This window comes from Lasiodiplodia theobromae (assembly GCF_012971845.1).
Source record: "Lasiodiplodia theobromae strain AM2As chromosome Unknown scaffold_40, whole genome shotgun sequence".
Classification (NCBI taxonomy): domain Eukaryota; kingdom Fungi; phylum Ascomycota; class Dothideomycetes; order Botryosphaeriales; family Botryosphaeriaceae; genus Lasiodiplodia; species Lasiodiplodia theobromae.
The window spans coordinates 310649-337458 of NW_023336520.1; the positions used below are offsets into that span (position 1 = coordinate 310649).

The window sequence follows — 26810 nt, forward strand, 5'->3', positions numbered from 1 at the left end:
ATCTCACTTGCCCAAGCAGCCACCTCACGCCTTTAGAACGTTTGCCGGCGCTTCAGCTCCTCGTCGGATACCCGAAATGCGCCAAGGTCGCCCGCTGCTGGGGCGGACCCTTTCAGAACCTTCACCAGAGCTTGCCCCGAGTCTCTCTGCGGAAACCCACTCAGTTGCTCCAGGCTCACCACAGCAAGTCGCCTCGCCACCGGTTCGCAGAGACACCATGTTCAGTGCAAAACGAAAGCCAATGCAGTTGAAAAGATCGCTGGACCAGCTCAAGCAGATGCCTCGCGCTCTCAGCAAGGGGAAGAAAGACAGCAAAATCAAGCTTGTGCCCGAGAGCCGCCGCGTCTTCAAGGACTTGGTCTTTTTCTTCTTTCCCAACAATGACATCAATCTCGCCCGTCGCAGGAGGATCGCAAAGGCAATAGAGTACGGAGCATCATGGGTTGTGGAATGGTGCGACGACATTACACATGTGATTGTGGATAGAGATCTGCAATTTGAACACTTGACGACCCATCTCAAAATCGACGCTTTACCTCAGCACATCGTCGTTGTGAATGAGAACTACCCGGCGGACTGCATCATGTACCTCGATATCATCGACCACAAGCAGCCTCAGTACCGTATACAAGGATACGAGTTATCTGATGCTCGCTCAGTTGGTGCTCAGTCATCGAACCCTCTATCCGTAAGCAAAGGCGTCGCCGTCGCTCAGTCCACAATACCTCCAAAATCGAAAGAGAGTAACACTGAGCACACGCAGCATGCTCCCTCGGCTCAAGACAATCAAGGACCAGAGCAGAAAGATTCGGCAGAGGGAAGCGCTACATCAGGAGTATATGCTGATGCGTTGGAAGATATAATTGCTGGCGCAAAGAACGCCGATTACCTTGTGAGTTGACGGACCCTTCTTCGTCCTTCTCGGGCACGTTGCATTCCGAAAGTGTCCATTGATCTACTGATAGCCGTTGAAGCCTCTTGACCTGGAGGACGAGGATTCTTCACCGCAGACGAGCGATATCGAGGACTCGGATACCGAGGATGAGAGGCCAAAGAAGGTAGCCAAGACAAGCGTTGATCAACACGCGGGTTCTTCGGAGCAGTTTCAGTGTATGAAGAAGAACGACGGAAAAACTAAAGACACAAACGCAAATGCCCGCACAATAGAGGTCTTGACACAGATGGGACACTACTACGAGAAGATCAAGGATGAATGGCGCTCGCGAGCCTATCGCAAAGCCATCTCAGTCCTTCGCAAGCAAGACCGCAAGATAACCACGAAAGAAGAAGCGATCCAACTTCCCTGCATTGGCAGCCGCCTTGCCGCTAAGATCGAAGAGATTGTCTGGACGAACCGTCTCCGCCGGTTGGACAACGCCCGTCTTGAGCCGGGTGATGAAGCTCTGCAGACATTCCTCAAGATCTATGGAGTCGGCTTGTCCAAAGCCAGCAAGTGGGTCATGGCCGGCCTGCGAACGCTTGACGACCTCAAGAGCTACGGAATTCCCCTCACGCCCGCCCAGCAAGTCGGCCTCACCCACTACAGCGATTTCAATACCCGTATTCCTCGTGACGAAGTGACGCAGCACGCAGCAGTCGTACGCGCCGCCCTTCAAGCCATCGACCCGGCCTGCACTGCTACCGTTGGCGGGTCTTACCGCCGCGGCGCCCTCGACAGTGGAGACATCGATGTCCTAATCTCGCATCCAACTGCCGACCTCGCGCGCCTTCAGCAGATCGTCTTCGACGTGCTGGTCCCGGCACTCACGGCCTCCGGCTTTCTCAAGGTCGCCCTCGCCACGCATCGCAGCGGCAGCGGCAGCCGCGCCAACAACACGGTTGACTGCGGCACCAAGTGGCATGGCGTGTCCGCTTTGCCCGCCACCAATCATGAGAAAGGAAAGAAGGGAGATGGAATCTGGCGCCGCATTGATTTGCTGCTTGTGCCCGAGCCGCAGCTCGGCGCCGCACTCATCTACTTCACGGGAAATGATATCTTCAACCGGAGTATCAGGTTGCTGGCAAGCAGGAAGGGCATGCGCTTGAACCAGCGGGGGCTGTATAAGGACGTGTTGAGGGTATGGGGCAGGGAAAAGATTACCGAAGGAGAGCTGGTGGAAGGGAGGAGCGAGAAGAGGATCTTCGACGTGTTGGGTGTGCCGTGGAGGCCACCGGAGCATCGAATTTGCTGAACTTGGGAGGGCAAATCAATAGCGGATACAGCTCTGAGCAAAGAGAAGATAAGAGATTTGAAGCATCTTATTGCTACACGGGCCCCAGTCACCATGGCGGTGTTGGTAGGCGCTATCGTTAAGATCCGATGTATTTAGTGCTTTCTTCTGGTTGGCTCAATGCATTATCCGTTCACCTCCTCAGCTTCGCGCCTCAACCTTGTGTCATCGGAGCCCAACGCGGGGGCTAAAGACTATCCCGCCTCCGGGCTTGCATTTTACTGTAGATTCGTTTCGCGGCTACTCTCCAGCATTCGAAGCACGTCGTTATGTCCGTCCACTCCGAATACGTCTCGTCACCGCCGTGCCGTGGAACTTCGCCGAACTGCTCATTTTCGAGCGCTAGAAGGCCGCCGAGGCGCTGCGCGAGATTGAGATGCGCGAGGCCGAGGAGAAGGAGAACGCAGAGTCCTTGAGGGTGCACACGAGCGTGAAGGCCATGTTTATGCCGTCTTCTCTCGCGTCTGTCTATTGGTGTCATGTATAGATGTACAAGCACAGCGACTTTTAAAATCTCCAATTGGATCTCCGGGAGAGGAGCGGAGAAGATGTCGTGACGGAAGATGTAGTCCTCGATCACTCTCGACGTGCGAGGATAATCTGGTCCTGCGGCGCGGAATTCGTGGCACCGACATTGAACAGAGCAAAGGAGGCCATCCATATTTCAAACGTTGGTCGACGAACGATAGGATGAGCGCGGTCGAAAAACGTCTAGGAGATTTGTTTGCTGCCGTGAAAACACCTCTTGCTCGTGTTGGATCTATCGAGCAGTCGTCTGCAACCGATAGTTGTAGGAGAGCATCTCTCATGCGTGGGACAGTGTCGATAGGTGGTGATTATGTGAAGAGTGTTTCATGAGTGATTCCGCTGTCACGGGAGATTGTTTTTGGCCTTGGTCGGCGTCTTGCAGACTGTAGTGACGCCTGCCGGTTCCTTCGGCAACGGCAACGTCCGACTCCCATAGTAGAGTCTGTAAACCTTCGTATGAATGGCACGTGATCGATAACGCTATGAGAGGCTTCATAGGTGTATACATACTAGACTGCTATTGTCGCAGGGCTTGCACGGGGAGTTTGCGTCACACGCGACTTTTTTTGTGAGCATTTCTTGCAGGCATGACGTTTCCTGCCGGGCTTCGCCTGCGATGGAAGTGATTTCTGCGTCCTCTTGGCGCAGGATATCACATGTCGTCGAGTTACTTCGCTGGTCGATTGTATAGGCTTTGAAGAAATGCTTTCCGCACCAAGGACACAGGGAGACGGGTTTATCACTATCTGCTCATGTCAATGGGTGTAGAGAAGGTGCAGCCACGATATCTTCCGTATGGCTTTGCGTCTATCCAAGTGGTTTCTACTCGAGTAAGCTTCAAGGCAAACAGTACACCGAAAGTCTGTCGAGGAGTTCATTGAGGAAGCCGCCGGGAGCTATAGGTGTCGTGGGAGCTGGGTGCGTGCAACGAACAGTCGTGCCAACGCCGCCCTCGAGATACAATCACCATGAAAGAACGTTAGTTTTCAGGCCGATCGAACTCGAAAGCATCGGAAAAACAGCCTAGAGCGGAATATTGTATCAGTGGCGTTTGGAGTGTGTGCCAGCGCAGTGTGAATGCGTCCCTCTGAACAGACCCTCAGGGAAACAGTCCGTGAGTTGCAACAACCCGGACTTGCTTTTCTCTCCTTTTTTTTCTTGGCTGAATGTCCTACTTTGATACTTCAATAGCATTGGTCGTATCGTGGTCGTAGTGAGGTTTCTTGAGTCTCGATTTAGTTGCCCAGCCTATACTGCCGTAATGCTTATGGTTAAAGCGTCTCTGTTCCAACCGCTGCTCCCTCATATCCTGTACTTGACCGTCGCCCTCTCAAGCTCACCAATGATACCACCACCCGATACCGTCCACTTTTCGCTCACCAGGTTCTCGTCCACCGTCCGTCTCATCATACCGCTCTGAGCGTAATACTCAATGATGGCTCTGGCCTCGTCCCGCGTCAGCCCCTTGACCCTAAGCGTGTCCGCGTTGGACAAGGCCTTCAGGCTACGCTCATCGATCTTCTTGTACGGGTTCCACTGGGGCAAATCCTTGACGCCGGCCTGCCTCGCCTCAATCGTCTCGATGGCGTAGTCCAGAGCATGGGACTTGGGCGAATTGCTGCCCGAGGTGGCGGCAAGCACCATGCCACCGTTCGGGAGCTTCGCGGTTCCGTTGAGCAGGTTGACGAAGTGACGGACGAGAACGAAATCGTGGGCGTGGATGGGGTTAGCCTCACGGTCGAGGTACTCGCTGTTGTTCATGATAAAGGAGAGGTTGTCCATGCAAACCATGACGGGAGGACGAGCCAAACCCTCATCTGCCTTTTCCTTGTTGCTGAGCGTGGTGAGCTCCTTCCAAAACGCCTGGAGAGCAGGCCAAGCCACATCCGCGTCCTCGGCACCCAGTTGTGCCAAGTCCAGGAGCGTGTCACCCTTCAGGGCTGCCGGGAGCGTGTGTTGGTGCGCAAGCTTGAGGCTCCCCAAGACCTTTCCGTTGGCTTTGGCGATCTGGCCGAGCAAAGAAGCAGTGTACTTCTTCTGGACATACTGCGCGGGGTTCGTTCCATCGAGGGGCGCGTAGGCCGTGTGGCCGATGGTCAGTTCCATGGCTGTGAGGAATTACAGTCAGCACGAATGTCGTGAGCATTTCGTAGCCCCAAATACGCACCGTCAGGGAAGTTGATGACAACCCAGCCCTTGAGAAAAGCCATGCTCATGGCCTGCAGCAGCAGGGTGGTCTTGCCGCTGGCTCGGTCGCCGTGAATAATCTTTGTAACCTTCTTGCCCGGCTCGGCCTCGACAGCGCTGACCAGCCTGCCCAGCTCGACAGTCTCTCGCCTTGCGAGCATGGCGGGCCGTCTGAACAACCCCCACCCCTGGTTGGGCTTGAAGGCGTCGACGGCGCGCAGCTGGTCGACGACAGGGTCCATTGGTATGCCCACAACCTTTCCTTGGATGGCCGAGTCCCCCACGTCTTCGGCCTTGAGGTCCTGGAGGCCAGGAATCTCAAGTGCGTTGGTGTTGCTCAGAACGATGCGCTTGCGCAGGGCCTTGCGCTCGCCGACGGCTGGCCGCTTGCCTACCTCCCGGGAAGCAGTGCTCTTTTTTATCCGGAGACCCTTGACACCCTTCTTGGGCGGGCCGGCGGTGGACGTGGTCTTCTTCACATTCGGGTTCTTGAGCTTCGCAACGGACGTCGAGAAGGATGCAGCCGGAAAGCGGGGGCGGAAGGCGCATGGCGAGGGGAGGGCGGCGGTCCGCAAGGGCAATTGGCCCAGACAATGTGTTGGAGGCATTGCTGCAGGTGGTGATGGGATCCGCGGCGATGCGCAGATGGAGCTGTCGCGCAGCGGACGTTTTTCCACCGCCGTGCAGGGCACGGACCACGCCGCATCCTGGAATTTTTCTGGCGGAGCGGCAACAGCAGTCCTCTGCCGTCGCATTCTCCCACACTCACGCCCGCAATGAGCGCAGACGCCGACATGATGGACGTGGATGGCGCGTCCGCCGACGGCGCCAAGTCACGCCCGTACGACTCTCAGCCGCCCGTTCCCAGCTGGCCGTTTTGCGTGCTAACCACAAGCTCGCAGCACCGTGACTGTCGAGAAGCCCATCCCCTACACTTTCGACCTAGGCAACCTCCTCTGCACCGACGCGAACCCGCTAGCCGACTCTAGCGAAGACACGATCCGCGACGCTGCCCGCGACTGCGCCCAGGTCCTCATCAACCAGCTGCTCACCACCTGCGACGTCCGCTCCACCAAGGACGGCGTGCTGCTCGACCTCCCCGCTGCGACCACCCCTCTCCCGCGCGAGAAGCCTGCGCCCAAGCCCAAGGAGCCCACCAGGTGGGAGCTGTTCGCCGCCAAGAAGGGCATCAAGGACAAGAAGAAGGAGGGAAACCTGGTCTACGACGAGGAGAAGGGCGAATGGGTGCCCAAGTGGGGCTACAAGGGCAAGAACAAGGATGCCGACAACGAGTGGCTGGTCGAGGTCGACGAGAAGAAGGAGGCCCGGACTGGCGAGGCTGACAACCCGCGTGCCGCGACCCGCAAGGAGAGGGTGGAGAGGATCAAGAGGAACGAGAGAAAACAGAGAGCCAACGAGGCGCGGGTGAGGAAGAAGGGCGCGTAGGCGGGAAAAAGTCTTTAGGGTCTCGGCGCATGGAGTATCGGATGGCTTACGGCAGGCAACTCGGGACGGCATCGGCATCACTTGTAGCATTTCGTACGGCGAAGACGATAACGGGATTCGATACCAATCGATATTTGTACTCGCTCGAGATGTGTCGCAATGGAAGCTCCAGGCTTCCCCGTAATGCATGGCCTCGTGACACCAGGAGTTGACTCGCCTGACGTCATAGGAACTGATTATCAATTCTGTTTCTTTCCTCTCGCCATTGACAAACGAGCCCATTGGCTTGCTCCACGTTCGATTTCATACGACACGCGTATCCAAGCCCTTTTGCCCTACTGCATGACCCAGGTACTTATTATTCCAAAGGCATTATTGATGCCGCGTCGCGCTGACTTCTGCTTCTCGCCCTAAAACAGTGAGATGAGCGTCCAGTATCAGAAAGACGAAGATTTGAAATAATTAAAGATTTTTGAATTTACTTCATTTGCCTGTCTAGCGGTCTTTTGTGCATTACGTGACTCTGGTAGGTACGTTTGGGGAATGAGGTTCGGAAGATCGGAGCAGGGGTCCTGGGGTGAAGCGACAGGGTCCTCCGCGAGCCGCGGCAACTTTTCAGATTGCTGACTCATCGCCAAATTTCAACGCCATCACCGACTTCCTTCCACCACCGCATGCCTCTTCTCCTGTCGCCCTTTAGCGTGTTATGCTGCGCTGGATCACGCGCAACATGCTGTCCGCTTTGCCGCGTGTGCCCATTCCCAAGAATGGCGTCGACTACCGCAACAAGATCGTTCTCGCTCCCATGGTCCGCTCCGGCGAACTGCCCTCGCGCCTGCTTGCCCTTCATTACGGTGCCGACTTGGTCTGGGGCCCCGAGACCATCGACAAGGCCCTCATCGGCACGAGGCGCATCGTGAATCCGCAGACCAAGACGATCGAGTACCGCCGCTTCGCCAACAATGGCCAGAAAAATCACGTCCCAGACCCCGACCAGCGCGAGAGCGTGATATACAGGATAGATCCGGAGCGCGAGAAGGGCAGGCTGATTTTCCAGCTTGGCACCCCAAACCCCGAGTCGGCTGTGCAGGCCGCCTCGTTGGTTGCCGCCGATGTCGCTGGCATCGACGTCAACTCGGGCTGCCCAAAGCCGTTCAGCACCCACGGTGGCATGGGCGCCGCCCTTCTGAAGGACCCCGACAGGCTGTGCGCCATCCTCGAAGCCCTGGTCAACGAGGTTGGCCGGAAGTTTGAGATTGGCATCAGCGTGAAAATCCGCATTCTGGACAAGCCCGAGGACACCAAGGCCCTGGTGAGCAGGCTGGTCAGGACTGGAATCACAGGCTTGACGGTGCACTGTCGCACTACCCCCATGCGTCCGCGCGAGAGGGCCATCCGCCACCAGGTGAACATGATCAGGGAGGTCTGCCACGATGCCGGCGTCGCTTGCTTGATCAACGGCGACGTCGACGACTACGACCATGGCCTACAGCTCATGGATGAGTTCGGCGTCGACGGCGCCATGATTGCAACCGCTGCCGAGAAGAATTCGAGCGTCTTCCGCCGCAAGGCCGACGGCGGAAAAGCGCCGTGGCAGGAGGTCGTCAAACAATACGTCATCTACACGCTGCAGATCGACAACCGGTGGGGGAACACCAAGTACCTCCTCAGCCAGCTGATTCCTGGGAAGGACAACGCCTACAAGAAAATGAACAAGTGCCACTGCTACACGGAGCTGGTCGAGGCCCTGGGCTTCGATGATCTTTTGCACATGGCAAAGGCAACGGACGACAGGCTCAAGATTCCCATTCGGACTACCAAGGCTGAGAAGCGCGCTCTGGCCAGAGAGGCCAAGGCAGAGGAGTGTGATACCAAGAAGGCAAAGGTTTCTGTGCCCGTTCTGGCTCAACGCGGCCGCATTCCACGCGGCACCGACGGCGCAGAGTTTGCCCAATACTATGCCCACGAAGCCGCCACGCGCTGGCCATGCACCGCCGATGCCGTCTCGTTATCCTCGCTACATCTGGTCGTGCGCGCCGGCCGCGATGTCTGGGGCCGCACCGACCGCGCGCAGCCGCTTGCCCTCTCGCTGACGGTTGCTTCGCGCGCAGGCTTCGCGTCGGCCGCTGCAGACGACGCGCTCGACGGCGGCACCGTGCACTACGGACATTTGAGCAAGAACGTGCTCGCGGCGCTGAACAGTGCTACTGCGACCGGCAACGAGTGGCTGAGCGGCTTGGATGTTGCGAGTAGGACGAGTGAGGCGTTGATGGCGACGGCGGCCGAAGGTGCAGTAGAGGCTGCGAGATTAGACGTGTGCTTCCCAAAGGCGAGCACGCTAGGGACGGGTGCGGGTGTCGAGTGGACGGTGTTTTATGCTCCCGCTACCGGAGACGTGGTTGGCTTCGCGAGGCAGTTGTATGTGAAGGGTATGTCGATCCCGACGCTAATTGGGGTGAATAGCAATGAGCGCACGAAGAAACAGATGTGCTTGGTGAGCGTGTGGGTGGACAAGGTCTCGGATGCGGCGATTGATGCGTACGATGTGGTGGAGGATATCATGCTAAAGGTAAGCTATACTGTTTGCCTTGTACCGGATCGTTTTGATGCTGACGCTGTGCGTTGATCCAGACCGTCGAGAACACGGATTTTGAGACTCTTGAGGCTCTCGCCGAGAAGGTAGCCCACACGTTGTTTGACAGCTTCATAAAGACTGAATCGTCTGGCTCAAACCTGAGGCTTCGTATCGAAAAGCCGACAGCAGTGCCGCTTGCCGACTTCCCGGCCATTGAGATTTATAGGACTCAAGCCCAGGTCCTAGGCGCCTAGTAGAGGAACGAAGGATTGCACATTCCGAAGATTCACGACCATTGTCGGATATCTGCAGCATACAGCGACCTCGTACAGATAGGAGGGCGGGTTCCACTTCAGTGTGCAGGCCACGCCTCCCCTTAGATGACTGACGTTTCTGAAACTCTTCTTGCAGTGAAGCAGAAATGGAAGGAGAGACAGCAAAACCACCATCTCAAGCCATTTGCAGCTGACTATGACCTTCTTCGGCTGCAGCTGGCGTCACAGCGAATGCATGCAGAGCACGGCGAGGTCACCGCTGGAAAAGGCCGGCACTTTGGGGACAGGAAGGGGCTTAGTTGCGGGCAACTCGCGCACGCTGCTAACGATGGAGTTGGTTGTATCGGCTTCAGCTTGGACGAATACTACAGAGGAGCTCTGGCATACGTGCCAAGCGCAGAGATGCATGGAACTCGAAACCTCCCCCGCCTATTGCTGTTCGTGTCTTTCTCAGTGAAGAAAGCCGGGTCTCTTCGGCACACCCAACTGGGCAGCGACATCGCGAAGGCTTCTGATCTGTTACCTGTGAGAATCGAGTTGCGTGGGATCGGATAATGGTGCGCTCACATATCCCATTGAGGCTTCTTTTTGACACTTCCGAACCAGCTCCGCCGAGTGCAGCCTTTGGGTGTTCGGGCAATTCGCCACTGCCTCCACATAGCCGGCAAAGTCGGTGTAGCTGCCGAGAATGATGGATCTGTCAGGTATACACTTCACGTGGCGTCCACGAAACGGCGCTGGAAGCGGCGGATCATGCCTTGGGCAATCGTCCGGATGGCGGGGTTGCCTTGGCATGATAGCACGGGGTTGATCTGCTGCCGGCGGGCTTGCTTGCCCAGTAGCACGAGAGCCTCCGTCGACTGCCGATGCGACACGCCCGCCACGGCTGTTGTCCACTGGGCTTGTACGCCCTCGTCGCTCCAGTCGTTGCACTCTGTCCAAGAGAAAGGCAACGTTCCTTTCGAGCTGACCCAACCTCCGTCCTTGTGGGAGCAACTCTGCAGACGTGGCACGGGGTGACGGAACACTTTCGTTGGCATCTGGCATGGCGGCACGCCTTCCTCTCGGTTGGGCTCTGGGTGTTTCGTTAGCCACTGCCGGTGAAGGTTGAGGGAGAACTGATGAGGGACCTTGCTCTCAGGGCTAGATGGCCCTCTCGATCCTCGTCCTCCTCGACGCTGCCTCGGCGCCGCGGACGCTCGTGATCCGTGGTGATCTGCCGGAACAGCTCTCGGATCTTCAGTGTCACCTCTCGCATTCGGCGCCGGCCTTCGCCGAGCGAGTCTCCTTCTACTTCCCTCATCCTTTGGCGTGCCCACTCAATCGTGTGGAGCCATTGGGTCCGATGATGTTTGACGACTCGATTCACTTCTGTCTGTACGTCTCTAGACCGATTCCTGACGCCCTTTTCCTTGTCGAACGGCTTTCCTCCGTCTCGTTTGAAGGCGTAGGGGGCCACCTCGTGGCGCACATGCACGGGCAAGCCTTTGCACTGCGACACGCAGTGGTAGAGGAGTCGCAGCTCGCCCATGTTCAATCGAGTTGTTCCCGGGGGCCGCCTGTCCCTCCGAACCCTGGCAGTCAACACTGTGCGAGGCTGAGGCGACGCTGCCGTCGACGTCCTTCGCCTCCGCCCACGCGACGGCGTGGAGCTGGGCTCGGAATCGACCTCTTCCTCGCCATCGTCCGGATCGGAGCCCAGGCCGACAATATTCTGCCCGAGTCAGCTACCAGTGATGGCCCCGAATGGAGTTGTTACCGAGAGTGGCCTGCCCTCCACCGAGGGTACAGGCCGATCATGGTCGGAGCTGTACTCGCTGCCACCCACAGGCGAGCTTCGGCTGTCGGGTTGCCAAATGAAAGGGCTCGTCCGAGAAGAGGAGGCAAATACTCCTGTCGCTGATCGGAATTGCTCCACGTAACTGCGATCTGATGGATTTGATGACATTGTTTCTGTGCATGGGCGCATCCAGAGACTTGACGCCGAAGCCCTTTTTGAATGTGCTCACGCGAACGCGTCATCACCCACATTGACGTTTGATTTCAACGAGGAGGCTGGGCTGTGGATGCAAGTGCGGCCTGCTCCTGCAGCGGGATCCTTCCCCGACCGTGGGGTGCTGCATCGAGTTTGATTGCGATCAGGTCAGGGATCGCGCATCCGCTTCCCCGATGACCAGCCAGAACAAGGTGGGCGGTACAGCAATGAGATTTTGCACGCCCCAGGCAAGAAGTCATACCTACAAAAATGGCCCTGCACAGTCAAGAGAAGACGACATATCAACCCTCAAGCATACGATTCCAGGCACCAGTAGACGTGTGCAATGCCTCGGTTTGAGCCTCGCTACAGTGTGAAAACAAAACAAAAAAGGCAATTGTGGCTACCAATTCACCCTTCACATTGTTTGATGTCGTCCCGCGCAGCTTAGAGGGAGCGTATGGACCGTGCTGGAACTCCGCGTGCGATGAGGACTGACCTTATGCCCACGTGCTGCCTTCCTTCAGCATGATACTGGGGATCCGGCGGATGGGCCTACTTACAGGAGGATTGGATCTGGCGTGTTCGTTTTTGCACTGGCGTATCAATTCTGCCGCGTGATACCGTACATCTCCGCACTTCGCAACCGTCGAGATATTCTGCAGCCACACATGGCGTTCGGGCACAAAGAGGTGGAAGGAGATCAAACGGTTCCCTTTGAACTGGTCATGCAAACGCTGACAGTCGGGGCTACGCATGAAGTGGCTCGCCTCATCCGGACCCGTCTTGCTCGAGCTGGCTGCGCCCGCGATTTGACTTGGCCCTTGGATTGATGCAGCGTGCAGTGGTGATAGTTCTGGGCGGCGCTGATTCTTGTTGGCCTCAGGATCGCCACGCCCTTGTGCTGGCATACCACCCGCGCTTGCTTCAACCTCGGGCGCAGTGCCTCCTGCTGTGGCGCGCTTGAGGGCTGATTCGACTTTCGCCAAACGAACCTGCATCCGCCACAGATCCTTGTCGATAACCTGGACCTCGTCATCCATGGCGGTCCTTTCCCCTGACTGTTGGAAGGCTCGTCGGACCATGCTCGTGGCATGTGCAACAGCTTCCTTGGAGAAGTGGCCATCTCGGCATGCTTTGGCGGCTTTCCTGATGCTGCGGGCTAAGCCCCTCTCCTCGGATAGTCGCCTGACGTGCGCTGCGTCTTCTTCCGTCCTGTTGAGGATTCCGCCAACGACGAACTCACGGTACGGGTCATTCCTAGCGTTGAAAGCATAGGGGGCGATGTCGTGGCGGCATTGCGCAGCCACGGTCATGCCTGTAAGCTGGTGCAAGAGCCGAAGCTCTCCAAGGGACAAGCGCCCTTGGCGAGGCCATCGCAGGTTGCGATTCTCCACCGTCATCCTTGGACCGGGCGGAGGGCGTGGCTCTTCTTCATCCGACTCCACCGTGTATACTCTTTTCTGCGGGCTGTTAGTTGACAAGCATAAGCATTGCTCTCGCAATACGTACGCGTGCCTGGGAACCGTGCATCGTTGATCCCTCGTTTTTATTCGCCATTTCTTCAGAGACGTGGCCGCTATTCGAAGGCCCAGGCGTCGCGCTTCTCCTTCGATTGGAGTGGTCATGGTGGCTGCTGGCTCTTGGGGCCATGGGAATCGATACAACAGGACTTCTCCGAGAGAGCATTGCGATAAAGTGTGGAGAAAGAGGAGCAACTGGGCGATGAGCTTTAAACGCGTGTCAGCGACCAGGCAGGGAGCTCTCCCCGCCATCTCGTTATGCCCAGCCCCTCTTCCTGCCTTGTTACCAGACACTCGGTTCGCACATAAGCAGCTATGTCAGATGCTGTTGGCAAATCCGATCGTGTTCGCGTACCACCACATCACTGATGCATGGTAGTTAGAGAATAAGTCCCCATCCCAGATTGAAATAGGCTCACAACAGGCTTGTGACCACGGGAAGCCTGGGCGGTTTTGGCTATCTGGATTTGCTTGTGGGTTCGAGGTGATGTGACCAGTCCGATCTCGGTTATGCACATCGTCGACAGCACAGTCCTAGAAACCCTGCCCATGACGCACGGTACTGTTGCCGCGGGTGCTCTTATCAGCTACCAGCTGTAGGCCTCCAACAAATGTTGTTCTCCCCGTCGATCAACGGCTGGGCCGCATGGAACCCCCAGTCAAAAGCTGCTGGTGGCCATAACCGAGGGTCCCCTGTTGCACAGACACTACAGCAATTGAAAAAAGAAAAGGAAAGGAAAGAAGGAAAGCAACGGCAAGCCTGTCCATTTCATCACCGACGAGTCCTCGATGCAATCCCAACGCTTCCTTGATTTCCCGCATCCCTTCGTGGAGCAGGTCTCTCGATCGATCTTCCTATTTGCGACTGCGAGTTTCGGGATCGTGGATGCTGTCGTGAGCGTATAAGAAGTACGTGGCAAATCATATCCACCTGATGTACTCACAGACATGAATTACTGGTGGAACGGCTGAGCAGGGCTCTTTGTTACACTTTGATCATCACATTGTCTGTGGCGATGTGACCAGCCCGATCTCGGCTGTACACCCGCCCCTGTCCCAGGAACCCTGCACGACGCGGATGCACTCATCAGGTACCGGCTGCAGGCCACCGGCCAATAGCGCCGATCAACGGCTGGGCTGCATGAAACCCTGTTCAAGTGAGCTTATGCATACGTGCACATCTCATGGAGATTTTTCGCAAGGAATGCTCCGCGTTGATTAAGCATGCATCATGCTGCTGAGTCCTTCCACCGCTTCGTAGAGGGGAAGTAGATGTTCTTTGACCCTCTCGTCGATTCTTGCATCCAGCGCAGTGATGACCCGGCGCTGTTCCTTGACCTGCTTTTCCAAGTGCCGGATGGTTCTTGCCTGCTCCTGGATCTGCTCACTCCCACCCCCCGATTCAGCAGGTCTGCGGATGACTGTCAATTCAGCATCTCGTCGACGCGCACACTGGTACTCACCGGCATATGACGACGCGTGGCGAACCTCGGGCCGCCTCCCCTTGGCCGGGACTCGCTCCATCAGCCTCACTCACTTCGCTTCGCTGGCGCGCTCTCTCTTGCCGCCGCTCCAAGAGCTCAAACTTGCGGCGTAGCTGCGTGTTGGGCCGTCCTCGGCTCAGGAACGCGTTCGGGTAGCGTATGCTGCGCTCTCTGGGCGGCATTTCCGTCCAGATTCTGTACAGGTCTGCCGTTGACTCTCTGTCGCGGCCTTCGCTGGGGCGTTTATCTGCCGAGCGCTGCGCCAAGGTGCTTTGGCGCTCTGGTGATGACTGCGGGCGACGATGGAATCAGTAAGAGGCAGTCACGGAGATGCGGTGCTACTACAGGCTGTGGGCTCTCCTGCTTGACTGGGCCAGGTGTTGGAGATGCCTGCTTGGCTCTACGGCCATGGTCAGCGCATCTCTGTTTTTTGCGAGGTTGGTGGGTTCGAGAGGCACTGGAAGCGTCGCGCCGTGGACCCATGCTGTTGTTGGTCTTGAAGTGGATTTGGAGCTGCGCGTACGGGCTTTTTGACCTCGCAATGACCCACGCAAGGGCCTCCTGCTGGAAGCCTTGCAGCTCGGCACCAGACCTGCTGCGCGTTACACGTTGATGATGCGTCATTTCGCGAGTGCTTGAAGTCATGCACGATGAAGTGTGTTCAACCTATCGCTACTTGGCGCAAGAAATCCATGCAAGTCTACCTGCCAGACGGGCGCCAGCTGCTGCCACGCGTATTGAACGCGCTGCTTCGCGGGCCACCCCTGTACCCACGGCCGCCGGGGCGGGCCCGTCGAACGCCTTGGGAGACGACATTTTCAATGTGTCTCGTGGCCTTGGTGAGCGTTTCTTGAATCTTTGCCGCTACCGGGTCAAATTTGGCGTTGATTTTGTCGTCGAGGGCCAGCTCTTGCTGCTCCATCCGCTGCTTCAAAGCCTGAATCTCGGCGCCGTGCCGATCCACGAGCTGTTGGATGGTGGTGGCACCTGGGGATGTGCGGTTTGAGCTGCGCGGCGGCTTGAAAGCGCTGCCATGTCGCAATTTCAGCACCGGGGCTCGCCATGCTGTCCAAGGAACAACTCACCCGCTCGCAGTGTCGCGTGGGCCGGAAATCAAGCCTGCCCTGACACGCTCCATCTCAAACTTGCTCATTTGCAGCGCCAGCTTTGCCGCCTTCATCTTGTCAAACCTGTCCCGGTATTCCTTTCGGGGCTCGCCATCACATCGGAACGCGTAGGGATACAACTGTTTGAGCCCCTTTGCGCTTGTGCGATTCTCGTAGGCCTCGAACAGGAATGGGGTCGAGGCCCGTACACGAGGCATGTCGATTGGCTTGTGGACCTTGGACTTGGCCTTGTGCCGACTGGGAGTCGGCGTGGTCGGTTCGGTCTTTTGTCCCCGCGTCAGTAAAGAGTTGACTTCTTGATGGATGGACTTACGCTGTTCGCCGGGTCCATCGACACGGTGAAGGTGCGGCGTGCCGAGTGGCTTCCGGTATGGGACCTGTGGATCGAGTCCGTGAAGGTCCAGTTCGGGGAGTCCGCGCCAGCCGGCTTCGGGGTGCTGGCTGAAGCCCTTGCCGTTTTCTTGGCCCTCGCTTTGTTCTTTGATCGGCTCATGCTGGGAAATAGAGATGGTTCTGAGAAGAGCAAGAAAAGCAGCCGCGGGCGACTTTTATGTGCGTCGCGTCGCGGACCTGACGCGCACCCTGGCCTTCTTTTTCCCACTTAAGCGACAGGGGCTCGCACAAATGTCGAATAGAACCCGTTTGAAAATGGGTGTGGTTGGCTCATCCTTGGTTACACGGGATAATCTCAATTTGTACGCGGTAAAGGAGGCAGGCCAAGCGCCTGCTGACGGTACCTAGGCTACGGAGCTTTTTATCGGGCTACCAAGCTGGCGCCCAGCAAATCGGCCAGACATGACAGCGTTCGTGAGCTCTCCCATCTGCTTCGACATGGATGCCGTCAGCTCCCGGATCTGCTCGCCAAGCGCGTCGTTAAGCCGCCTCTGTTCCTCTCGTAAAGGTCCGACGGCCGATCGGATGCGCTGGTCAACAGTGCGGTCTTGCCTCTCGGCGACCTTGTCGAGGGCCTGCTGCGTTGCCGCCTCCAGGAACTGGACTCTTTCTTCCAGCACTCTGATACGGCCACCGTCATCGCTCGGGTCCCGTCCCTTTCCCTTCCATCTACCGAGCACGACCGGAGCATTGCTCGGAGAATACGACCTGTGAAGGCGTGCTTAGCTCAAGCCCCCCGACGTGAAGAATCAATTACCTTGGAGTTGGCGGCCGCTGAGCTGATATGGGGCTTTGGCTGTCGGGAGGGCTGCTCAACCTTCCCGCTTCGATCTGACGGGCCTCGTATGCTTGGAATTCTCGCTTGAAAGATGCCCGAGGCCGGCCATCCGAGCGCTTGAAGCAGTAGGGTGCCTTCTGGACACGGTCCTGCGGCGAGAATTCTGCCATCCACCGATAGAGAGTCGCAATGCTTGCTCGCTGGTTTGGTGGATACAGGACATCCAGTTGGGTTTTGGTCAGCCGGTCGTGCCGCTTCTTTGCGCCCGAGCGCACCTTGCGACGCTGGACACTGGTCAGAAGATTGCTCGAGAGGTTGCGGGTGGCGCTCACCGCAGCACTTTTGCGACCGTCGTCAGACTCGGAATCCCCGGACGATGACGGCACGTACGATCGCACGGTGCTCGTGTCGTCGTCTGTGTTCGAAGGACCCGGATGAGGATCCGGCTTCAGGGCGAGAGGCTCCGCGTCATGGCGTGAGTGTAGCTTGACCCGGTGCGATCTCTTCGCCTGTAACTCAGTCACCGTGGGCCAAGTGCGGGTGTGGCGGGCGCTTACCCTGACCATGTCTGGAGTGTTGCTGTGCTAAGTCTACATGGCGGGCAGGCTTCGTTGCCACCAGGTAGGCGTCGGTCGTACAAAGCTGCTCTCGAAGCACTTCATTTGGAATGCGAGGCATGACAGATGTTGCGGTGTGATGGATCGAAACGAGGAAAGCCTCGGTTGGATATCCCTGCAATAGAGTTTCGGTGGCTTGCTATCTGGCGCACAAGCAGTGCGGGTCGAGCACGACTGTTTGCCGGGGGCGGCGAGGGAGAGGCGTCGTCGCCAGTAGCTCAGGATGCCACGCTGTGCGCCTTGTGGCTGGCCGGCAACCCGGTCTGGCGTGGGCGACACCAGCCGCGGTGCGACGTCGCGGGCCGCGGTGCCGCGCGAGGTGGTTGTGGAGACGGAGGGTGATGGGCGGCAGGGTGCATGTCGCTTGTTTGCGACATCAACAACACGACGCTGCGCTGGCCTCGCCATGCGGGTGAGCTTTCAGCTCGCCCAGAAGCGGCCAACCAGTCGGCCGGTTCTGCGCCCAAATGTCCGGCTAATCCGCAGCGGCGGGCGCGTTGATGAGATCCGAGATGGCGCCAAGCAGATGGTGCTCCTCCACCGGCCAAGCACACGCTTCTGGAATGCGTCCCCCGATATCAACCGCCGCCCATTGGCCTCGCGCCCGCCTGCCACGCGCGCCCAAGCCTGGAATATTCCGCCCCCATCGTCTAAACTGCTTGGCCCGCGAGCCAAGAGCGCCCGAGAGTCAGATTCCCACTCCTCTCCGCTCTGGGGTCCCCGCATCCCGTTTCTCCACGCTCGACCGAAGCGGCGTGGCAACCGTCGCACCCTCACTTGCCAAGCGCATTGCCATGTGCCGCCATGGACTCCTTTCACCCGGGCTGTGCTCGAGTTGGACAGGGTTTGTCACCGTTGCACCGTGCCGATTCGACCTGCTTGCTGCTCGCCCATAAAAGAATCCGCTCCTCCCCCGGCCCCAGTCACCCAACCACTTGACCTCGACCCATCTTCGACATGGCTCCAGACGCGGTGACCTCAGACCAGTCCGTCTCCAGCAACAGCATCTTGCAGGAGAAAGCCTCCGAGGAGAGGATCGAGAATGTCGACGAGCCGCCCCGCCATGTTGGCTACGACCCCAAGGCCACCAAGCGCCTGCTGAGGAAGATGGATGTCCGCCTCATCCCCTTCCTCGCCCTGCTCTACCTGTGAGTGCCGTCCCGCTCGCTTGCCCGGCAGCGCTGACCCAACCTGCGCACAGTCTGAGTTTCCTCGACCGTGAGTCGTGTCGCGCCCCCCGCCATCCTCGACGAGACTAACCGCTTGGCTTCAGGCACCAACATCGGCAATGCTCGTCTGGCAGGTCTTGAAACGGACCTGGGCATGGCCGGGCTCGACTACAACGTATGGTCCACCATCCGTCTTCCACGCCTGCCCACTGACCGCACCGCCAGAATGCCCTCGCCATCTTCTTCCCCTTCTACGTCGCCGCCGAGGTCCCCTCCAACATGATGATGAAGCGGACCCGCCCTGCCTTGTGGATCCCCATCATCATGCTCGCCTGGAGCGTCTGCACCACCCTCATGGGCTTGGTCGAGAGCTACGCTGGTCTGATGGTTGCTCGTGCTGCCCTCGGTCTCGCCGAGGGTGGCCTCTTCCCCGGCGTCACCTTCTAGTATGCCCCCACCCTCCTCCCTGCAAGCCATGCCGCCCACTGACGCCGTCCAGCATTACCATGTGGTACCGCAGGCATGAGTGTGGCTTGCGCATGGCCGTCTTCTTCTCCGCCGCCACTGCCGCCGGTGCCTTTGGCGGTCTTCTGGCCCGTGGCATCGCAGAGATGGACGGTGTTGGCGGTAGGCAAGGCTGGGCCTGGATCTTCATTCTCGAAGGCATCCTCACCTTCATAGTCGGTGCGCACAGTCTCCGGCGTTTCTCTCATCCGCGCACCATGCTAACCACGGTGCCCTGTAGCTGTGGCCGCCTTTTTCGTCATGCACGACTATCCCGAAACTGCCAAATTCCTCAGTGACGCCGAAAAGCGCGAAGTCACCAGCCGCTTGAAGCTGGACCGCAGCTCTCTTGCCGATGAGTTTGACGTCAAGTACTTCTGGCATGCTCTCCAAGACTGGAAGATCTGGGTGCACATGTTCATCACCATTGGCATTTACACGCCGCTGTACTCCATCTCTTTGTTCATGCCCACCATTGTCAGGGGTCTGGGCTACACGGACAATGTTGCACAACTCATGACGGTAAGCCCGTTGCTTCGGTTGCCGTCGAGCAGATTGCTGATAGAAGCACAGGTCCCCCCTTATGTCGTAGCCTGCGTCTTTTGTATTGGTGGCGGCTTCTTGGCCGACCGCATGAAGACGAGAGGCGTATTCATGATTGGGTTCTGCCTTGTGGCGTACGTTGCACCATCCAAGCCCTTACTTCGCTAGCTGACGCCGACTTTGCAGGCTTGTGGGCTTCATCATGCTCATCGCGAGCGAGAACAACTCGGTCAAGTACGCCGGCGTCTTCTTCGCCGCGTCTGGCATCTACCCCAACGTGCCGCAGGGGGTGGCGTGGAACGGCAACAACATCGGCGGATCGACAAAGCGTGGCATAGGCATTGCGATGCACGTCGGCTTTGGCAATCTGGGAGGTGCTGTGGCTTCGTATATCTACCGTTCCACTGACGCACCCCACTACTACGCCGGCCATGGCACCCTTATCGGCTTCATCACCATGAGCGCCGTTCTCAGCACCTTCATGACCATCTACCTGCGCAGGGAGAACGCCCGCCGCGACGCCGAGCACAAGAAGCCAAGCGAGTACACTGAGGAGGAGAAGACGCTCGAAAGGGAGAAGGGCGACTCTGCGACCTTCTTTAGGTACACGGTTTGAGCCGGCTGACCGACTGGCTCTGGTTATGCAAGACGTCATGTTTCGAGTGCACACATTATTTTATTTTTTTTTAGACATGAACAATGGACTGGCTCCCTTTTGCGCAGAATGCAGGGTCCGCTGATCTCTCGCACTCATCTTCTATCTGCCTGTTTGTGTACGGCTCGATTCTCGATACTATCGAGCCACAGGTTCCCGTGCTGGGTGCCCGTGATGTTCGACTTGTGCCACATGACCGTCGGCCCGGCTGCATGCGGTGGCTGGCACCATAGATAAGGTTAGGCTAGAAATCCTGGAGGATGGGTAGGCGAGTAGCTATCCCGTTGGTTGGTAAAACGCGCACAAGATAAGAGCCGGCTACTTTCTCTCTTGGCTTCTAGCCGCGGCCTTCCCACATTTGCAAGCAGACGACCTGGACACGATTGCATCAAGATTGTGCCTGAGGCATTTCTCCGCACTACAGGGAGGAAACCTTCACGGTGCAAGGTGTGATTCGCATCATGGCATGTGAAAGTGGGGCTGTTGTTGCGGCTGAGCGCCCATGGGAAGCGCATTGACCGTATCAAGCATGCGGTGTGCACGCTTCTTTCAACCCTATCGCTTGCGCGATTAAGTCGCGCTGTGCAAAGGGAGCATTCCGCAAGTGGGGGCTGATCCGAGTACGTCTGCGCGGCGATATGATGTGCAAATATGCAGTGAATGTTGCTGGCTCGAGAAAATGATGTCGTTTCGCGCGGAATGGGCCGAGAGTTTGGGTGCGCCAGGGTCCTGGCTGTCAAGGATAGCGCTCCGGCATTTGGGCACGCGAACTGCTGCAGAGGCTGCCTGACAGGCTGACTAACCGGGCTAAGCTTTGCCAAGGATCAAAAACAGGGTCGGCCTGGCGACGTCATCACGTAGGGATTGCGGAAAGCAGGTGTCGCAACAGCGGCCGCATGTCGGCTGCCGCCCCGTCCAAGGGCAAACGGCGGGTAGTCGGCAGGTGGCCGTGGTCGCGCGTCGTGCGACCTGGGTACGTGGGGAGCGTGGCGGGGCACAGCTGGAGAGAGGGGCTGAGCTGGCCGTGCGGAAGACGAGGGCTGCTATTCGCAGAGCGCTGTGGCTCAGCACGGCGTGCGGCCGCGGGATCCGCGGACATGATAGGAGGACAGCGGAGCGGAGCACGGGAGGCCGGCACGCACGGAAGAAACGGGAGCGAAGGGCGGTCCGAATGACAGGGCAGAGCTGCCAAACCAAGGCAAGACCTGCCTCTCCTTGAGCAAAGAGCACGGCGGCCTCCTTGGCGTCCATCCAGCGCTCTGCGAAGCGCCTCGAAAAACCAGCGCCGCGACGCGGAGAAGCAGCGCGCGACGGCAAGACAGACTGACGGCCGAGGCCGCGGCGCTAAAGAAAGGCTTAGCCGGCGCCGATCGAGGCTTGTCTTGCTTGGCGCGGGTAGGGCAGCGCGCTGCGCTGACTCCCCGCAGCGGCGCAGCCTGGCCGCTGGGTCCAGCTGTCGATGATTGCGCCAGCTAAAATTTAACTACGCCCTCCCCCCGCCGCTCAGCCCTCCCAAGCGCACCCTTCTTCCCTCCCCTCAACCATGGCAATCCCACTCTTCACCAAGGCCAGCCGCGCCGACGACGCCCTGGCCGACGACGGCGCTGCTGGCGCTCCCTCTGGCCACGAGAATCCCGCCCAAGACGAGGGCGATGGCCACGACGAGCCCCAGCCTCCGGGCGGCTTCAGCGACACGCCCATTCCGCACGCGACGCCCGGCTTCACCCTCAAGTTTACCTTCCACCGCGCCACCCACCTGCCCATTGCCGACATCAACACCATGTCCTCCGACCCCTACGTGCTCGCGCAGCTGAACACGGCCCTGCCCCCGCGCCACAAGGAGGACCCGCCGCTGCGCATGCGCTCCCCCACCGTGCACCGCTCGACCGAGCCCGAGTTCGAGTGGGAATGGATCGTTGCGAACGTGCCCGCCTCGGGCTTCAAGCTCAAGGCCCGCCTGTATGACGAGGATCCTGCTGACCATGACGACCGCCTGGGCAACGTCCATATCAATGTGCCCCAGCTGTCGGAGGACTGGGAGGGCATCCACCAGCAGACCTACAAGCTCAGGAAGCGCCTGGCCAGCAAGCGCGCCTACGCCTTGCGCGCGGCAGCCGTTGCCGTGAACAAGGCCGAGCACATGGGCGCCGAGATTGTCGTCAGCATCGAGATGCTTGGGCGGACTCAGGATCCGTACAACGAGGGAGGCAGAGCCTACACGCTCGGCCCGCTGTTCTGGTACAAGCACAACTCGCCTCTGCTGGGCCGTATTGTGAACCGCACCGACACCGGCGACGACGACGACCCGAACGACCCGACCAAATACGACAGGCACGGCAACAGGATCCGCAGATACAAGTAAGTCCGGGCCCCACCCGCTCCCATGGCCCGAGCTGACCCGACCTGCAGCTTCCAGGCGAACGAGATCCAGCTCCGGGGCCCGGTTCCGCCTGAGTTGTACCACCGCTACGTCGAATTCAAGCCGTTTGTCAAGTCTATGTACACGGCACATGGCGTGCGCGGCTTCCTTTTGTCCAAGGCGCTGCACCATCAGCATGCAAGGGTTTACAATTTCGATAAGAGTACCTCGTGGGGTAAGTTCGACGAGCCCTGCGTTGAGCAGACGATGAAATTTCTCGATCTCGTGCACTACGACCAAGGCGGCCGTATCTTCACCTACGTTGTGACCCTGGTAAGCTGTCTCGCCAAACGTATAGAGCGCGTGCGCTAATTTCGGCAAGGATGCTCTGTGGCGATTCACCGAGACTGGCAAGGAGTTTGGCATCGACATGCTGAGCAAACATACTATGCACAGCGATGTGTCGGTGTATATCGCCTTCAGCGGCGAATTCTTCATCAGGCGTCTCAAGCACCCGCACCACAGGTCTCCCGACGAGCCGGAGGCGGAGGAGGAGGGTGAGGCGGAGAAGCAACACCATCATTGGTTCCACCGTCGTGAAAAGAGTGAGAACAACTCGACGCATCCGCCGGACGACATTGCCGGCGGGCCCCCTCGAGACGAGCCGCCCAAAGACCCCAAGCACTACGAACTTGTCATTGACAACGATTCGGGGACTTACCGGCCCAACGCTCAACTCCTGCCGCAACTCAAGTCTTTCATGGAGTCTCGCCTACCTGGGCTCAGGGTCATCACGCTGGATTGCCAGGCCGATGCGGAGAAGATGGCGCGCATGAAGCAGGAGCAGCGCGACCGCAAGGCCCGTGAGGGAGACCAGATTGTCTACCATCAGCTCAGCGACAGCGACGAAGACAGCAGCAGCCTCAGCAGTTCCGACGAAGACGAGTTGGAAGAGGCGGTTCAGAACCATCATGCGCGGGTCAGGGACGACCATGTCTTGCACGCCTTCGGCCACCAGGCGCGTGCTGAGCAGCAAGCCAAAGCCCAACATCTCAAGGGTTTGGTTCACCGGCCTGGTTCCGGCACAAATGGGCACAAGGGCCACGGCGATCCGGTTGAAGCGCCTGACGCCGGCGCCCCACCGTCTTAACCGCTTTCATCGTCTTCTTGGCGGCCGGTATGATTTATACGACTTTTCGATGTTGACCAAGGGTGGATACCGTTCTCGGTGCACGCTCCTTAGATACCCCACGATTGGATATGCTCTTCCTGCGTTTGGAGTGTGAAGGTGTACATGTACGTTTTGCGTGGTTGTGGGGTTGATATAGCCAATAATTTCAAACATTCAATTCCCGAGGCATCAATGCAAGAAGTCGGTGTGTACGAGGGGACGTAAAAAAGGGCTGCCTGTCCCCTTCGATCGCCTCTTCGTTATTTACAGTGAAGCTGCGACTGGATCCTCAGGTCCCGGCCTCAATGGACGGGTGCCTGCACTTGGCTCTTGAAGCCAGAAACCGATTATGGCGGCGGCCCTTCACCTGGTCACTTTCGCCCCCCCTCTTTTTTTCAATGTTTATGTATCCTGCTAACACGCATTCCTTGACTGCGTGACTGATCCCCCAATGCTCCTTAGTAGCAGTGTCCAGTAACGCCAACCAGTAATTCAAGACAGCCCTATCAAAAGGTGGTTGAAACAAACCAACCCTTCGGATTCTTACAGAATATACAAACTTTGGCTTTGTCCAGGTGCTTCACACTCGAATTTACACGCGGGCGGCAACGAGACTCATGTAGATTCCCCAGCAGAGGCCGATTGCGCTTAGGAAGACGATGCGCCTCTCGACGGGGATGAAGCTGAAGCTGATGATGGAGGCGATGGGCCAGATTTTGTAGCCGGCGACGATAATCGGGATCGTCTCCTGACGATCAATCGGATCAGCACTTGAAGGTGGATCCGCACCAAAGGCCCAAGGGCGGAGGACCACTCACCGTCCTGATATTACCCCCGATCTGGGCGCTCGACTGCCCCTTCATGAGGCCCATGATGACCAGGAAGGCGACCGTGTTCATGATGGCGCCCATGGTTATGCAGTCGACGAACCATTTCGTAATGGTGTTCTTGAGATTGAGCTTGGGCTTCTCCTCTTCGACGTGCAAAAGGCCCTCGTCGCCGCGTTTCTCGACGTCGCCGTCGCTGGACACGCGGGGCGAGCGGTGGGCGTGACCGAGGCCGGCAGGGCCCGGGTATGCAGGGAAGGTGCGTTCGAGGAACTGCTGCCACACGTAGTTGGGCGGAGCAGTAATCAAGGTCAGGATGACGAAGCGGAGGAACTCGATTGGGTTAAAGGCGAGCGGGCGCTGTCAGCGGCGACGCAGGGTCCGTCAGCACATCAGGGCAGGGAGCGGCAGGCAGCGGGGTGACATACGCCGCCCCGGTAAGCGTCGATGACCTGCGCGAGGATGTTGGAGATTGATGACAGCGTTGCTGCTTGCAGCGTGGCATTGACCATGGGAGAGGGCATGCTGGGCACGAGGGCGAGATGGCGATGGCGGGAATTGGGCGCGAGCGCTGGCGGCGGGGTGGATGGGCTTGCAAGGCGCGAGTGCAGAAGGATGCGGGGGTGTTGTTGACACAGTGTTGGGAACGGGAGCTTGGGTTTTAGGAGGAAGGGCGGGTTAGGCTCCCAGGCGCTCAGCGACAAGCCCGCGACGACACAGGTGTTATTACTCGGGGCACGGGGAAGGGATCGGCGCGGGATGCGAGATGGCGATACGTTTCGAAAGACTGGAGACGCCCGGGGCCGCTGCAGATCGAACGTTGCTCTGCGCCTTCCCGCCGCGCCACGCCCACCTGCGGCGTTCGGTCGGAATCACGGCCTTCGGCATCGCGCTGGCTTATCGATAAGCCCGCTCAAAACGACGCCCGGTGACACGCCCCCCGTCACCTCTCCGACAGATCCCTTCTGCTATGGACACCGACGACGAGGAAGCCCCGCCGCTGCTTGTCGACGCCAGCGTCGTCCAGGACGTAGACGACCTACCTCTTGTCAAGGTCCCCATTACAATCGTCACCGGTACGGTACTCATGACTGCAGCCCGCCGGCTTGTGGCTGATATTCTTTAGGCTATTTGGGTGCTGGCAAAACAACGTTGCTCAACTACATCCTCAACGAGCGTCATGGGAAGAAGATTGCCGTCATCCTAAATGGCGGGTACTCCCCTTTCCGGCAAAAGAAGAAACACGCTAACGATGGACCCAGAGTTCGGAAACTGTAGGTCGGCCTGCTCCGTCCTTGAAGCCACGCTTGCTGACGGCCTGAAATAGCCGCCGACATTGAGAAGTCGCTTACCGTCAGTAAGGACGGCGGCCAGGTCGAAGAATGGCTGGACCTGGCCAACGGCTGTCTATGCTGTACCGTCAAGGATACTGGTGTCCAGGCCATCGAGTCGCTAATGGAAAAGCGGGGCGCTTTCGACTACATCCTGCTCGAGACTACGGGTTTGGCCGATCCAGGCAACATTGCGCCGCTCTTCTGGATAGATGAAGGGCTGGGCAGCACCATCTACCTGGATGGCATCGTCACGCTGGTCGACGCAAAGAACATCCTCAAGAGCTTGGATGAGCCTCCGCCCGAGACGACTGCGCATACCGAAGAGGATCACGACAGCAAAAGCCCCGAGCTAACCACTGCTCACCTGCAGGTCTCGCACGCAGACGTCGTGGTCATCAACAAAGCCGACCTCGTCACCCCGGAGGAGCTCGAGAGCGTGCGACAGCGCATCGTTGCCATCAACGCGCTCGCCAAGATCCACGTCACTGACCACAGCAAGGTGCCTCAGTTGGAGGGAGTGCTGCTCGACCTGCACGCCTACGACGCTGTCGATTCTGCGCAGTTGGATTTTGCTGCGAAGGGTCATAGCCATCTTGATCCGGTAGGTCGCTCGACTCGGCGTCTCGACCCGCTCTAATCGGCCGAATCACAGACGATTGCGACAATATCAATACCGATCCCTGCATTGAGCCCGGAAGGCCTCGAGGCGCTGGACAGCTGGCTGCAATCGCTGCTTTGGGAAGAGACATTGCCCGAGGGAGCATTGCCGCACAAGTTTGAAATCCACAGAACTAAAGGACTCGTGCCGATGCTTGACGGCTCATTGAAACTTATCCAGGGGGTGAGAGAGGTCTTTGAAATCTTGGACGCTAGAGACAGTCCGTCAAGCGGGCAGCAAAAAGTCGGCGGCGACGTGGAACAGGGCGGAAAGGTGGTGTTGATTGGAAGAGGCGTGGAAAGCGAGCTATTCGGCCGGAGTCTGCGTAAAGCTCTTGACGCTTAGCTATAGAAAATAAGGGTACGAGACGAATACGAGAGAAACGAAAGTGCAATCCGTGAGACGGCCCAGGATACCTAAGCAGCCATCGTTCTCCACCTTTTGCAATTGA

The 26810-nt window shown here is 58.3% G+C and overlaps 10 protein-coding genes across 10 annotated transcripts; 6 read left to right on the top strand and 4 right to left on the bottom strand.

The window, feature by feature from the left end:
* Positions 1–217: 217 nt before the first annotated feature.
* Positions 218–2192, top strand: LTHEOB_10674 (DNA polymerase Pol4 protein; the record flags this gene model as incomplete). Its single annotated transcript, XM_035507345.1, has 3 exons — positions 218–688; positions 764–892; positions 966–2192. 3 exons carry the CDS (start codon positions 218–220, stop codon positions 2190–2192), a joined length of 1827 nt encoding a protein of 608 aa, XP_035367284.1.
* A 1869-nt stretch (positions 2193–4061) lies between these two features.
* LTHEOB_10675 (Mitochondrial ribosomal protein) lies at positions 4062–5554 on the bottom strand (the record flags this gene model as incomplete). Its single annotated transcript, XM_035507346.1, has 2 exons — positions 4062–4867; positions 4927–5554. 2 exons carry the CDS (start codon positions 5552–5554, stop codon positions 4062–4064), a joined length of 1434 nt encoding a protein of 477 aa, XP_035367285.1.
* A 168-nt stretch (positions 5555–5722) lies between these two features.
* LTHEOB_10676 (Ribosome biogenesis protein) lies at positions 5723–6392 on the top strand (the record flags this gene model as incomplete). The annotated part of the gene is made up of 2 exons (XM_035507347.1): positions 5723–5787; positions 5849–6392. 2 exons carry the CDS (start codon positions 5723–5725, stop codon positions 6390–6392), a joined length of 609 nt encoding a protein of 202 aa, XP_035367286.1.
* Positions 6393–7122: 730 nt separating this feature from the next.
* LTHEOB_10677 (tRNA-dihydrouridine synthase) lies at positions 7123–9221 on the top strand (the record flags this gene model as incomplete). The annotated part of the gene is made up of 3 exons (XM_035507348.1): positions 7123–8810; positions 8856–8961; positions 9024–9221. 3 exons carry the CDS (start codon positions 7123–7125, stop codon positions 9219–9221), a joined length of 1992 nt encoding a protein of 663 aa, XP_035367287.1.
* Positions 9222–11717: 2496 nt separating this feature from the next.
* Positions 11718–12533, bottom strand: LTHEOB_10678 (uncharacterized protein; the record flags this gene model as incomplete). Its single annotated transcript, XM_035507349.1, has 2 exons — positions 11718–11793; positions 11842–12533. The coding sequence occupies 2 exons, from the start codon at positions 12531–12533 to the stop codon at positions 11718–11720; spliced, it is 768 nt and encodes a 255-aa protein (XP_035367288.1).
* A 1425-nt stretch (positions 12534–13958) lies between these two features.
* Positions 13959–17088, bottom strand: LTHEOB_10679 (uncharacterized protein; the record flags this gene model as incomplete). The annotated part of the gene is made up of 9 exons (XM_035507350.1): positions 13959–14151; positions 14204–14419; positions 14748–14816; positions 14995–15252; positions 15310–15614; positions 15665–15792; positions 16118–16452; positions 16502–17031; positions 17080–17088. 9 exons carry the CDS (start codon positions 17086–17088, stop codon positions 13959–13961), a joined length of 2043 nt encoding a protein of 680 aa, XP_035367289.1.
* A 1008-nt stretch (positions 17089–18096) lies between these two features.
* Positions 18097–19971, top strand: LTHEOB_10680 (High-affinity nicotinic acid transporter; the record flags this gene model as incomplete). Its single annotated transcript, XM_035507352.1, has 8 exons — positions 18097–18287; positions 18341–18357; positions 18413–18483; positions 18534–18754; positions 18808–18992; positions 19054–19334; positions 19386–19489; positions 19542–19971. 8 exons carry the CDS (start codon positions 18097–18099, stop codon positions 19969–19971), a joined length of 1500 nt encoding a protein of 499 aa, XP_035367290.1.
* A 1582-nt stretch (positions 19972–21553) lies between these two features.
* On the top strand, positions 21554–23519 carry LTHEOB_10681 (C2 domain containing protein; the record flags this gene model as incomplete). The annotated part of the gene is made up of 3 exons (XM_035507353.1): positions 21554–22368; positions 22420–22702; positions 22752–23519. 3 exons carry the CDS (start codon positions 21554–21556, stop codon positions 23517–23519), a joined length of 1866 nt encoding a protein of 621 aa, XP_035367291.1.
* Positions 23520–24132: 613 nt separating this feature from the next.
* LTHEOB_10682 (Mpv17/Pmp22 family protein) lies at positions 24133–24891 on the bottom strand (the record flags this gene model as incomplete). The annotated part of the gene is made up of 3 exons (XM_035507354.1): positions 24133–24288; positions 24359–24727; positions 24796–24891. 3 exons carry the CDS (start codon positions 24889–24891, stop codon positions 24133–24135), a joined length of 621 nt encoding a protein of 206 aa, XP_035367292.1.
* Positions 24892–25337: 446 nt separating this feature from the next.
* Positions 25338–26704, top strand: LTHEOB_10683 (Cobalamin (vitamin B12) biosynthesis protein; the record flags this gene model as incomplete). Its single annotated transcript, XM_035507355.1, has 4 exons — positions 25338–25443; positions 25630–25641; positions 25695–26302; positions 26354–26704. 4 exons carry the CDS (start codon positions 25338–25340, stop codon positions 26702–26704), a joined length of 1077 nt encoding a protein of 358 aa, XP_035367293.1.
* Positions 26705–26810: the final 106 nt, after the last annotated feature.